This window comes from Micromys minutus, assembly GCF_963924665.1.
Source record: "Micromys minutus genome assembly, chromosome: 23".
Classification (NCBI taxonomy): Eukaryota; Metazoa; Chordata; class Mammalia; order Rodentia; family Muridae; genus Micromys; species Micromys minutus.
In genome coordinates, this window is record NC_137958.1 from 8,254,351 (window position 1) to 8,268,546 (window position 14,196).

The window sequence follows — 14,196 nt, forward strand, 5'->3', positions numbered from 1 at the left end:
GGGAGGCTACTATTGCCTTTGAGAAACCCCTCCTAGGGAAGCAAATCACCAACCTCTATTACTCAGAAAGAGTTCTGGTCAAGATGAATATAAGTGTTAGAAGATAAGTAGCAAATATTACTTATATTAGATAAGTTTTCTAATAGACGTATGATGGAGACTGTGGGATGGCTTTGTGGGTAAAGTGCTTGCTATACAAGCTTGATAATCCAAGTTTGATACTTAGTACCTATGTCAAAAGCAGGGCATAAGAAGCCTGTGATCCTAGCCCTGGTGAGGCAGAGACAAACAGATCCTGAAATCCCACTGATTGGCTTGTTCTGCCAAATAGGTGAACTCCAGAGATCAGTGAGAGACTCTGTCTCAAGAACTAAGGTAGATGGATTCCCTTGTTGTTGATATCTTGCCTCCACACATATACTCATGTACCAGCACAAACATGGAATTGTACACACACTTGAATAGAACCCATGCATACACAATGCACACACATGCACACATGCACATGTGCAGACATACATGCACACCTGCATACACACATTTGTGTACATTCACATGCACACACATAGTTTGAAGAGAGAACTTTCAGTGCCCTGAACATTGGATTAACAAAGCAGGCATGTCCCTTTATAATTTGAAGCCATGTGTGAGTTCTGTACATCATAACTGGAAAATCTAGTTTCCTGAGAGAAATTGTATCCAATATCTTGCTTCTTGGCAGCAAAAGTTTGCTAAATTATTCCCCCCAGACACCATAAAGTAGCTTAGTTTGTGAGCAAGCAGTCACATGGAATGGAAGATCACCATGGTTGCACAAATGCTTTGTTGTAAATGGTATTGCTTGCTAGCCAGCTGCTCTGTACTTCATGTGATTGGCACCATGCCCTTTAATCATATATATTACTCCAGGTCTACCAGATAACCACGCAGGAGAGGCATCTTAATCATCCTCCCTTTATGGATGAAAGAATTGACTCAGAAGTCTTAAGGTCAAAGAGGCTAATGTTCTTGCTTCAAGTTCAGGTTTCTTCATTTTCTAATTTTCTCGTTGCTTGCACAAAAATCATTAGGTCTTTGGCACAGATCCAAAGCATTCGATTCCTTCTTCAACACCACTGGCTGGGAAAGTCACATGGCAACGTTTGTCATGATGAATACTGCTATCCCTTTCTCAGTATCTCCAAAGCATTCCTTGGTGGGGCTTTTTACCCTATTTACAAATGAGGAAACAGAGTCACAGAGGGCTACTAAATTAGTTATCTTTTGGTTGCTGTGATAGCATATCCTGACAAAAAGCAAGTTAGGGGAGATAGGGACTATTTTAGATTCTAGTGCAAAGGGTGGATAGTCCATCATGGAAGGGAAGCCATGGAAACAGGAGCTTGGGCCAGCCTAGCAGTTAGGAGACAGAGATTACATTTGATCTGTGCAGAAGAAGCAGAGAGATTAAGAGGAAGAGAACAGGAAATAGACCTAGGCTACACACCATGATAGCTGCCCTTCCACTGAAGTACTTCAGTCAACAAGGTTCTTCTTCCTTTAGGTGCCTGCTGTTATAAAGCTGACCATGTTTTAGGAGAGGATTGGGCAAGGACTTTGGAACTTTGGGCTAGAAAAGCCATTGAGTGTTGAGAGCCCAGTGGGGCATTCCGTAGGAGCTTGGAAGAAAGGAGTGTTGAAGGCAGGGCAGAAGATGGAAGAGACCTGGCTTGTGAAGTTTCAGAGGGAAGTTCAAAGACTCTATTAGAGACCTTTTCTATTTTAATTAAGAGTCTGTTCTGGTCATCTGGGATTGAAGAGTCAACTCTGGTTAACCAGAGACCAGAACAACAGAATTGACACCTGTGCTTTGCTGGCTCACTTGATGCTGGTCAGCTGGATCTGAGAAGTTAGCAGTGACCAGCATTTCTTAGGCAAAATCTGGGAAGTGTTTGCTGAGAGCACACAGAACCTGTGTTCCAGAGGTGACCAAGGTTGTACTTTGTGCTGGCAGCTGAAAATTGGACTGTAAGAGTCACCTGGGTGGTACTGGTTTTGAAAACATGAAGGGGTCATGGAGAGCAGCTGAGGCTTGGCACTGTGAGAGGCCAAAAGAGGCTACTGGTAGAGGTGTAGTCTCATTTCCAGTTGAAGGCCCAAGATTGAAGAGGTCATGAGGGAATTTGAGGCTTGTCACCAAAAAGAGAGCCCAAAAGAGGTTATGGTGAAAAGTGAAGCCCAGGTACAGAAGAACACCCCAGCATTTTTGGAGATGCCAGTACCATGGGACCACTACCAAGAACAGCAGCAGTGGTAGAGTAGAGCTAGCCTGAGGTAAAAAGACAAGCTGTGCGTGCTGCAGGGTACAGAGCTGGAGAAGTGACCCAGGCCCCATTGGAGGAGCTCAGATTGTTAGAAAATCCCAGATATTGGACATAGAGTTATTTACACTGTTGGAGTTCGTTTTTGAGTTGTTTGGATTGTGACTATGCTCTGCTTCTTTCCTCTTGAAGTAAGAATGTCCTTAATATATTTTTTATTTTATGGGAGCCCACTGTTGAGAGACTGAATTTATAAAGAGATTTTATGTTTTAAAAATGACTTTGGATTTTAAAAAACACTGAATTTTAAAGTGCTTTGAGTTTGTAATGACTGTGGAACTTGCTAAGTTTGTAAAATGTTGTATATTGTGATATTGATATTAATATGTCATCTTGGGGATAAACAAGAAAGAAAAGGTTGTAGCTTAATAGTGATATTTTTGTGTGTCAACTTGACAAAGGGTCAATTGTGATGGATGATTTTATGTCAACTTGATACAAAACAAAGTTATTTTAGAGGAATCTCAATTAGGAAAATGCCTCCGTATGTTTAGACTGTAGGCAAGCCTATAGGTCATTTTTTTTAGTGATTGATGGAGGAGGGTCCAGCCCATTGTGGGTGGTGGTATCTCTGGGATGGTGGTTCTAGATTCGATAAAAAACAGCAGGCCGAGCAAGTAATGAGGAGCAAGCCAACAAGCAGCATCCCTATAAGGCCTCTGCATTAGTTCCTGCCTCCAGATTTTGGCCCTTTAGTTCCTGTCCCAACTTCCTGTAATGATGAACAGTGATATGAATGTGTAAGCCAAATAAACCCTTTCCTCCTCAACCTACTTTGGTTATGGTGTTTCCTAATGCAATAGTAATCCTAACTAAGTTTCAAAACCTTTCCAAACATGATCACCTACTAGAGACTAAGTGTTCAGAGGCCTTTGGTAGATGTTTCTCACCCAATTCCCCAACAGTTATAAATGTCATCCAGACCCATGAATGAAGGGCTACACTTCAGTCTAGTGTTGGCTGAAGCTAAACATTGTTTTCTGTTTCAAGGAGCACTTCCCAAAGTTTTGCAAGCCACCACCTACATTCAGGATCTCTTGTAATAGCTTTGGCCATGGGTAAGATTTATTTATTTTTATAACTATTCCCATTTATGCAAACAAGTTTCACTTGGGAAGGGATTTTTAAGTCACCACTATAGAAAAAACATGAGTATTCTTAGCTATGGTAAAATAAATGCTGCCACCACCCATCCCAACAAAAAAGGAAAAAACTAAACATAAATGATTATGAATTCTGGAGAAAGCTGTCTAAAATTCTGAGCCAAGGGCACACTGGCTCTTAGTGATAAAGAGAGATCATTTTCAAATGAAGGTCAGCATTTATAACAAGAGTCTCATCATAAAACAAAGCTAACCCCCCATGCAAACAAAACCCATGTCCTCTCTTTGGAACTGGGATGTCCTCCATGGTTATACATCACCCGGGCCCCAGGTGTCAGGCAGCTGGAGGAAGGCAGTGACAAATGGCCCCTTTCTTCTGTACCACTGAGCAAATACAAACATTCTCTCTATGGCTGGTTCATTGGGTTAACTTATAGAAGTTGTTTGTTGTGCTTATATGTTTATCTATGCAAAAATATAAAAACAAAGAAATTTAAAGAAAGACCAGCAGGACTGAGTTCATAACATGGTTCTCTCCACATCTGCAATCTTTAAGTAGAGGGAGAGTTGGGAGTCACATGAACTCCTTATCCTGTGCTTCAGTCCCTCTGACGCTCTCCAGCATGACATGTAGAATTTCATCCCTGGCATTTTGAATGATGCTTTCTTTATTGCACACCACTGAGGAACCCAGCTGTGTACTCCACAGAGACGCATTGCACATCACTGGTGGAGCTAAGAAAATCATTTTTGTCTGAGCAAAAGGGTAGGTGTTCTAGATGATGTTGGAGGTCACAAGAGCTTTGATTATAACTTTGGGAGTAACTCATATGGGAGGGTAGCGCCATAGGACACTAGTAGCAAACAGATGGTCCCAGAGGAACTGAACTCTTGTTGGAGGACTGGGTCAAGCCCACCACCCTGAGGGAGAAGAGGTTAAAACAGAGACCCAGCTTTTGTTTTATTCTCAACTTCTGCTACCAATCAGGTTACAGTAAGAATAAGGACAGCTTTCTTCCTATGAGGTGATTATGTGTGGAAGGAAGGTCTGTCCACTAAGGTCACCTGATGGGGGACTGTCTGTGTTGGTCCCTGTATGGTTCCATTGTCCTGAAAGGCAGGGATTGCTCTACTCGAAAAGCTAGGTTGCTGATTTTCCTGAGAAGGTTTACTATATTTTCTCCTTCTTCATGTAAGCTCTAGTTGCCATCCATTCATCTACCAATGGAAAATTAATATATATATTTCAAGGCAATGAGTATTGTTTACTAATGGTTCTGGAGACAAATATATAAGTATGCATAACCCCAGCTGGGTTATATATGATCAAGTCAATTAGCAATAACCTAGAAATCTGAGGACTTGTCCCTTTAAGAGATCTTCAAGTCTTGCATTTGTTATGATAGGACTCTTAACATGACATCACATATTCGGGGCCAGAAGAATAACTCTATGACAGCTGAGTGCCATCACTGCATCCTAGTTCTTGGGTTTATGTTCTCAAGGACTGCTTTAATTGTTGGGGACCACAGAGAGAAGATAAAAGAGAACCGCAGATGCTCTTGAGCAGAGTAATGATGCTATCATGCTGTATTGCTCCAAAGGAGGTTTCAATACAGAGCAGTTCTGGAAAACAAGAGTCCTGATAACTGCAGCCTGGGTGTTAGGGACATGAAGAATGTCATGACAGTTAGAACCAGTGACACAACATTTGGACTGCAGACGGATGTCATTTTTGCATCTATCTGTTTATTGTGTGTATGCAGGTATGTGTGCAAGCATGTGTCAAAGCACATGTGGAGGTCAGCTTGCAGGAGTCAGTTTTCTTCTTTTATCACATGGGCCCTGGGATTGAGTTCAGGTCATCGGGGTGGCAGCAAGTGCCTTTACCCACTGAGCCATCCTGACAGTTCAAGGATTGAGTTCAGGTCATCAGGTTGGCAGCAAGTGTCTTCACCCACTGAGCCATCCTGACAGTTCAACAGCATTGTTTTTGTTTTGACATTGGTTGGTTTTCTAGATTTGTAAATGTTAATTAGTTAGTAAATTAAATTTGGCCTTTTAGTAGCAAAGGTTTATAGTTACTTTTGTGTTTGTACTTGCTTTGCGTTTAAATATTTTAAGGAAGCAATTTAAGACAGACTAATAACATAATTTAACATAATCTTGGGCCAGTTTCACTTATGAGTGCAGAAAAAAAGGTCCCAAAGGAAATACCAGTTTCAAAAGTTATAAATGTGTATATGAAAATAAATGACATCAAAGCCAAAGGGGTCTTTACTGACGTGGTGAGGCTGTTTTTGCACCGACTGATGAAACAGACTTCCACCACAGCTAAAGGCTAACAACAAATCTACCCCCAGGTGCAAAAAAACCCTCTATACAAGATTCCAAACCCAAGGTAAAGAACAGAATAAGAGTCATGGGTTCAACAGTGACAGGAGAATTGAGAGAACAGTGGAGGGAGACATAACCTTCACAGACTGAGGATGTAAAAAACAAAATCCAAAACCAACTCCATCTCACACTCCATTGTGAAAACTCGAAGGCAGGTCCTTAATAACCCATCTCAGTTTCTTTTCTTGTTACTATGGTAAAAATGCTCTGACAAAAGCAACTTTAAAGAGAAAGGGGTTGATTCCATCTTACATTTCAAGGAAACAGTTGATTAAGGTGGCCACATTGCACACATAATTAGGAAGCAGAGAGCAATGGACACATGCTGTTGCTCAGCTTCATCTCTCCATTTATATAGTCCAGGATCTCAGCCAGGGGATGACACCACCCATGGTGGGCATGTCTTCCCATCTCAATTAGTGCAATTTAGATAACTGCCTATCCATAACCATAGATGTGTTTCCAGGTTATTCCAGATTTTGTCTAGTTGACAATTAACATAGTAGTCACAATCACATAGAAGATGAAGTTATTGCAGGCTCCTCAGTACAGTGCTAGCATCTTGAGAGGGAACAATAGGGTAAAAAAAAAAAAAAAAAAAACAAGTAAAGAAAAGAGAATAAAAAGGAGAGAAATGAGTTTGTCATTATTAGGAGAGACTGTGGCTGCTGAATCCCGAACTATAGGAATCCATGGATATGAAAGTAGAAATTTCAGGATGGGAAATCAGTAAAAAATGTCAAGTGTAGTTAGCAACAAAAATGAGAAATACTACAGCTTAAAAATGAAATAGTCAATGCCAAATTATCTAAGAAACATTCTGAGGGATAAAGTTACACCAAAAATTGCAATCAATTCATGGAAAAATCTGTAAAACTCTAGTGAAAGACATTTATTAAAAGGTAAATGGGACTGGAGAGATGGTGAGTGGCTAAGAGTGCTTACACACTCTGCTTTTGCAGAGAACAAGAGTTCAATTCACAGCATCCACTGCCTGCAACTCCAGATCCAGGCTATCCAGCACCCTCTTCTGGTCTCCAAGAGCACTTGCACACACAGAGTGTACCTAAACTCAGGCAGGTTACACACACACACACACACACACATCACACACACACACACATCACATACACACATAACATATACACACACTACACACACCACACATGTATGTGTGGTGTGTGTAGTGTGTATGTGTGTACAGACGCATGTATGTATATATGTACATAGAATGCCAGAGACAGCCATGGTCCTTGCACAGCAATGTTTAGGAAAGTAGTAGTAGATAGTATCACATCTATGATAGAGCAACCATAATTAAGAATGTGAAAGGCAGAGGCAGTTCTGAGGATCTGGGAAAGAGACTGTCAATGAGTGACTGTGATGAGTTCTTGTTTCTATGGAGAAAGGAAAGTGAAGGTGCTTCATACGAGATCCTCAAAACAATTTCAGATGAATTAAGGATGTAATTAAGAGCATGGGGTTACAGAAGTGTTAGAAGAGTATCTCAGTCCTCAGGCTAGGAAGGGCTTTAAGAATACAGGAAAAATGCAAATTATAAAGAAATGTGTTTTACTGAAATGAACATGGCTTGCTATCACAGCACATCTGTGGAGGTTTGAATATGCCTGGCCCAGGGAGTGACAATATTGGGAGGTTTGGCTTGTTGGAGGAGGTGTGGTCTTGCTGGAGTAGGTGTGGTCTTGCTGGAGTAGGTGTGGCCTTGTTGGAGGAGGTGTGGTCTTGCTGGAGTAGGTGTGGCCTTGTTGGAGGAGGTGTGCCACTGTGTAGGTGGGCATTGAGGGCTGCTCCTAGTGTTCAAGCTCTGCCCAGTGCAGAGAAGTCAGTCTGCTCCTGGCTGCCTTCAGATCAAGGTGCAGAACTTGGCTCCTTCAGCACCATGTCTGCTTACACACTGCCATGTTTCCCATAATGATCATAATAAACTGAACCCCTGAAACTGTAAGCCAGCCTCAATTAAATGTTTGCCTTTATAAGAGTTACCTTACTGCAATTGAAACCCAAACTAAGACAACATCCAAGTAGCTCTGGCAGACTTTGTTAATCAAAATCTTTGTAACAAGATTTAGAATCCTATATACACATGCACACAGAGCTGATTACCCTTCCAGGACAAAACAAGCAAAAGACAGGAACGCTGTTCATGAAAGATGTAATACAAATGGGAAATGCACTCATGGAAAGATGTCTAAACTCACTAGCAGTCAAAACTATTCGAGACTTAAGTCTACAGAAATGGGCATACCTATACTAGGGAGCATCTGTGAAATGGAGCCAGCCCACAGTAAGATTTAAAAAAATAAATAAATAAAAGGGGTGCAGGAAAGATGGCTCAGCAGTAAACAGCATTGTTGCAGAAGATCCAGGTTCTATCCTCAGCACCCACATGACAGCTCACATAACTCAAATTCCAGAGAATCTAGTCATATGGGCAGTTCACATGTGTACACTGGAGCACACCCAAGCACAGGCACACACACACACACACACACACACACACACACACATACACGGGGTGGGGAGAACATTCACACATAAAGTAAATCAAATCTTTAAAAAGCAAAGTAACTTGTATATCCACAGAGAGGAGATGGGCATGACGCTCCGTCAGTGCAACACTACCACACAGCACTGAAGACAGTCACGAAGCCACGTGTTCCCAGATGCACGAATACCGTATGGAAGCCTGAATGCAAACACACACAGCAACAGTTCCCCAAGTTCAAACTATACATGGTATATGATATAAGGATCCAGAGACATGTGGTGAAGTATATTCATAAAGCACTAGGACAGTGTAAATTCATGTGGTGGGGGAGGGAACAGAATTACCAATCTGGTGTAAATCTTGAAGAAACTGGTACCATTCCTGAAAGGAAAAGTTAGGGGGCACCAATGAAAGAAAAAGTCACAGGGCACCAATGTTGTAAAAAGGTGACGTCCTGGGTTTTGGCACCAATGTTAGGGGAAGGATGAAGAGAGTGGGGGCATATGGCCCATGGAGGTGTGGCGAGGCCTGGGAATCCCTTCCCCCTGAGGGACCAGCCACACAATGATATAGTACAGAATAGAGTTTATTTAGGTCATGAAAGAGTTAAGAAGGTAGTAGAGGCAGAGAGAGAGAGAGAGAGAGAGAGGGAGAGAGAGAGAGAGAGAGAGAGAGAGAGAGAGAGAGAGAGAGAGAGAGAGAAGAGAGAGAGAGAGAGAGAGAGGAATAGAGAAGTAGAGGAGAAGAAGCCGGCAATGAGCACATGGAGGGAGGGGGGGAAGGGAAGGGGAAGAGGAGGTGTAAAGGGGGAGAGCAAGGCTTTGAAAGGCCTAGAGAGGCAAGAGAGAGCAAGAGGGGGAAAGCAGCCCCTTTAATAGCATCAGGTCACTGGGGCGGCACATACCTGGTAGGTTATTGAGGGGTGTGGTTTACAGAATCGCAACGGTTCTTATTCCATGCTGAGTGCTGAGAGTGTGAGCATTCACATTACCACCTTCACTTATAAGATAATTAAGTAATATACCCAACACACTTGAAAGTAAGATCAGAGGAATACAGAAAACTTTAAAAAATAAAAGGAGGCCACCTCCTGGCAGAGTCACATACTGCCTTATACTCAGACAGGGTCACACATCGTGTAAGATGAATGTGAATCTTGCTATCCTGTCTAATGAGCCTTCTCCTCAAGAGAAAAGACTTGATTCCATTTGGGGTTCAGTACTGGTTTGGGGGTTGGCAGCTCATTAATGCATCCTGCAAAGATGTCTTCTAGGTTGATGTTTCACCTAATTCTAGAATTCCCAGGGTTGGGGTATATAAGGGTGTTCAGCTAATGACAATAGATGCTGTTCTAGGAGACATCTGGTGTCTGTGTATTACAGATGGTCTGTGTAGATTTGAATATGGATCTCAGCCTCCACAGTAATGATCTTTATATCTGCAGGACAAGACTTGTGGACATTAACACATCATGGCCTCCAAGAGTGGTGCAAAGAGAGGTCACTTGGCACCAGCTGGGCTGCTGCTGTGCTGGTTCCCGGTGGCTGTGGGGACAGTCATCTGATGGTGATCATGTTTTATCACTGCCAAGGAGAGATTTAGTTTGCAAAAGAAAAAGCCCTGGAGACCCGAAATAAAGGATCATCAGGTTTTAGATCCTATCTTACTCAGTGCACAGGGTGTCTGCAACTCACTGCTTCTGGAGTTGGCAGTTCTTTAGAGGTTCCAGGGGAGAAAAAGCACACTAAAATGGTTAATATCACAGGGATATAATTTCTCATCCAGATTTGGAAGGAAAAAGAAACAAAGAAAATTTGTGACATAGGACTGCCGAAAGTTCCTGCTTTTGTAAGGACCACAGCTGCTGCCTCTTGGAAGCAGCAGGTTTCCTGGGTAACTTCAAACACAGCACACACCTCATCACAACAAGAGGGAGGAGTAGGGGGGGGGGTTCCCCTTTTATCTTAATAAACTGCCATTTGCCTATGGGCTGTGTTTGTATTCCTTCTATCCTTTGTGGGTGGGGATGTGGGGGGGACACAACTGTCCCTGCCCTCTCTCTGTTCCCTTCTCATTCTCTCTCAGCCTCCATCTTTCTCTCTCATATCTTTGTCTTTTATTCCCTTTGTCCCTCTGGAGCAAATAAACCTCCTTTGTGCTGGGAACTTGGTCCTGGGGTCCTGAGCCAATTGTGGGTTCTTCCATATTCTTCCCAAAGAACAAACTTCATTTCTGAGCGTTCTATATTTTACATTCACACACACACACACACACACACACACACACACACACACACACACACACATTAGCTTAACTAAATTTGTATTAAAAACCCTGCAGTTTCAAAGAAATAAAACTTGCTCTGCCATTAAAATGGTCTCTCTAGTTATCTCTGCTTAGGCCTGTTGATCATCTCAGGAAGTAAGATACTGAAGAAGTTTAGTGGGAAATTCTTGACTCCTGGCACCCCCACCCTCCACATTCCCTAGATTCCTATTCTTCTCCTTGCTGTACTTGACAAGTAGAGATAAAGGGAACAATGGCCCACCCACTGGAAGGGACATCCTTGAGTAAAAACCATTGTCAGGAGAATCACAGAATTTACTGACTGATAGTCACCTGACCCTCTGCAAAGTCCCAGATAGGGTCCTGACACATATAATCACTAGCCAATAGATTTAAAGGCCAATAGGCTTAGCCAATGAATTTGAATTATAACCTTGCTGATGTAACCTATATCCCTAAAAAGTCTAAAAACTGCTTTTAACAACCTTTCAGGGTCACCTCTCCTCAGGGTGTAGGACACCCCTGATGCACCGGATCAATAAACCTCTTGCTTTTGCATCAGTTTCTGCCTCCACGTCTCTGTCTCTGTGAGCGGGTCTCTTGGATACAAAGGCTCTCATGCCTCCTGTGAGCCTTACGGGTTGTAAGATGATGTCATGGAGCAGAGGCACGATATTGACGGGCCTTTAAAGAGTGAAGCACTGCTGCTTTTTAGTATTTATAAAGGTTTCCTTTAAAATATTTATACCTATCTCTGTGTATATGTGTGTACATGTATGTGTGTGTGTGTCTGTATGTAGGTTTGTGTATGTGACTACAGTATCTTCAGAGACCAGAAAAGGGTGTCAAATTGACAGGCAGTTGTGGGCTACCTAACTAATCAAACTTAGGTGCTCTTAACCCACTGAGACATCTTTCTAGTCCTGTGATTGACTTAATAATCAACTGGGCTAACCATGTGGGTGAGAAGGAGGTCTGTGAAGTTCATTGTGTAGAAAAGGCAACACACACACACACACACACACACACACACACACACATCACAAGTACCATAGGTATGAGCAAAGTCCTGGTGAATGTATATTATTGATGTTGGCATAGCTGTGTCAACAACCAATGGCGCAGGTCCAGGAGAGTGTGGCAAACCCACCCTTCCCCAGGTGAGGACCAGAAGGATGGCAAAGCCTGCTTCAGAGGTCCAAGTGTGAATGTTGAAGGTGTGCAGAAAATGTTCACCTTAGCCTTTCTCCACAGATGCTTGTGGCATAAACACTGCCCTCCCCCACAGAGACTGTCCTCTAAAGAGACAACCCCCTACAGAGACTGCCCCCCACAGAGACTGTTCCCCCCACAGAGACTGCCCCCCACAGAGACTGCCCTCCACAGAGACTGCCCCCTACAGAGACTCTTCCCCCCTACAGAGACTGTCCCCTACAGAGACTGTTTCCTTAACAGAGACTACCCCCACAGAGACTATTCTATGGAGATAGAATAAATTTGCCTCACTGTATTAATATCCCCACCTTCCTGTTCAGCTGTATACAATCAATACACTGAGCTTCTGGGTGCTGTGGCTTCTCCCGCAGAGAGCCCAGTCCACCCAAGCCAATCTTCTCTGTCTCTCTGTGTGCCTGTCATTTCTCCACTTTCTTGCCACCCAGTTAGGTCAGTTCCTAGAGCTGTACAGAATGCTTCAAAAACATTTTTCATCTTATTCCTCCTTATCAATGTAAAAATTAGCTCCTACCATATCATCTTAAAGGTGGTGAGAACAGGAATCAGAGGAGAACATGGAAGCCCAAGGTCTGACTCTTTCATTTCCCATGACGTTATAAATAAGGCTTCTCTCGTGCCGTGGGAGTTCAAAGTTCTGACCTTTGGTCTGTCCAGTTCTGCCTATCCCTGACAAGTCTCAACAAAGATCACTGCAGGGTCTTTCATGATAGAGTAAGCACCCCCAGGAAAATACAGAAAAATCTGGCTAAAGATTCTAATACCCTTCCCCTGGGTTGTTCATGGCGAGTCACTGAGTTAATTAACCATCAGACAAGTTGTTAAATCTAAAATCTTTTATGTAACAATATCAAGCTTTTCCAATTTCCATGAAGTCTGGAACTTATACCCATAAATTTGACATCTAATTCTACTCTCACCGCAGAATACCATTCATTTGGCAAGTCTCTGCTCCACGCTGAGCAGTGGGCCATGGAAGCCTCAAATGTGATGGGAAACATTGTTCGTCCTTGAACAGCTCACATTTGATCTGGGAAATAAAGTCATTCAAAAGTGAAAAGTGGAATAATAAAACAAAGGAGCGTATGATTAGCCGCGGCAGGATGTGGGACTGGTGATCTTCAGCAGCTCAGTGGGAGAAAAGGTCATAGTTATTCACTGCAGCCGAGGAGATGGAGCCATTTTCCAATTATGAAACGATTCTGGGATTTCAGGGGAGAGGTGTTACCTCCACCCAATGGTACAACTACTAAAAGCATCTTTCGTGCAGTACAGAACATTCAGCAGTATGGAATCAGATATGCAGTCCCTGCCAGGCCACAAGCAGGAGCCCTAGAGGTTCAGCATCTGCATCGTGCCTGGCTGCAGACAGCTAGCTACGGCTGCATGCTCCCTCACAATGCCAACAAAGCGATTTTAATTCCTAGCTGCCTTGTTACATTACCTCTAGACTGCCCTTAAATGTAGTCTTCCAAGACACAGAGCTCTGGTCCTGCTCCTAACTTCTCTCTGATAGATGATCACGAAACTCCCTGGTCGAATACAGCCAAGGCTGATGTTGAAACTCTGTTCAGATTTGATTTTCCATAAGAGATATTACACCATTCTAGCCACAAGAGCATCTAATGGGGATGGAAACATGCACTGAGGTCAGCTTTCCTTGCAATGCTCATGTGCCTCTATTGCTAATTTCCCTTCATTTAAGCGCGGCTTCCACTGCCTTGCTTGCGTGTTCCTGTCTGCACTCTGCCTGCTTTCCCTCCAGCTGTTCTCCCAGCCTCTGGCAGCAGCTGTTCTCTCTGAGCTTCACTGAGTTTGTCCTTTTCAGTTGTGACTTGTGAGTGGGGTCCTGCGGCTTCTGTTTCTCTGTGTCTGGCTTACTTCACTTAATACAATGCTTCCATCTTAACCATGTTAGCGCAAATGACAGGCTTTCCAGCTTTTTTGTTTGTTTTCCGTTGTGTATACATGTGAGTTTTCATTTCCACAGCCGGTCTGTAAATATAGGTTGTACTACAGTGAACCAGAAATGCAGGCGCTTCTTCAACACCCTGGCATCCGTTCTGATGAATACATGACAGCAGGGGGAATGTTGGGTCAGGTGTGGTAGCTCTCTGCTCAGTCTTTTGGAGACACACTTTGCATCCTCTCCAGTTCGTGCTGTGGTCTGTCAGTTTGATGACAGACATTTCGTTGCAATGAGGTGACGCCTCCCTAAGGCTTCCCCCTGATTTCCTTAGTGGCTTCTGATGTTACATGCTGTAAAAACAGATTTATTTTACATGCATATATGTTTTGCCTGCATGTA

General features: G+C 43.0%; 1 protein-coding gene across 1 annotated transcript in view; it reads right to left on the reverse strand.

The window, feature by feature from the left end:
• LOC308435629 (A-type potassium channel modulatory protein DPP6-like) overlaps positions 1 to 14,196 on the reverse strand; it is a gene marked incomplete at both ends in the record, with an annotated part of 497,671 nt that overhangs the window by 7,971 nt on the left and 475,504 nt on the right. Inside the window, one exon of the mRNA XM_080936356.1 lies at positions 12,809 to 12,918. Within this exon, the coding sequence (XP_080792482.1) occupies positions 12,809 to 12,918 (110 nt within the window). The remainder of the gene's footprint in view (positions 1 to 12,808; positions 12,919 to 14,196) is intronic.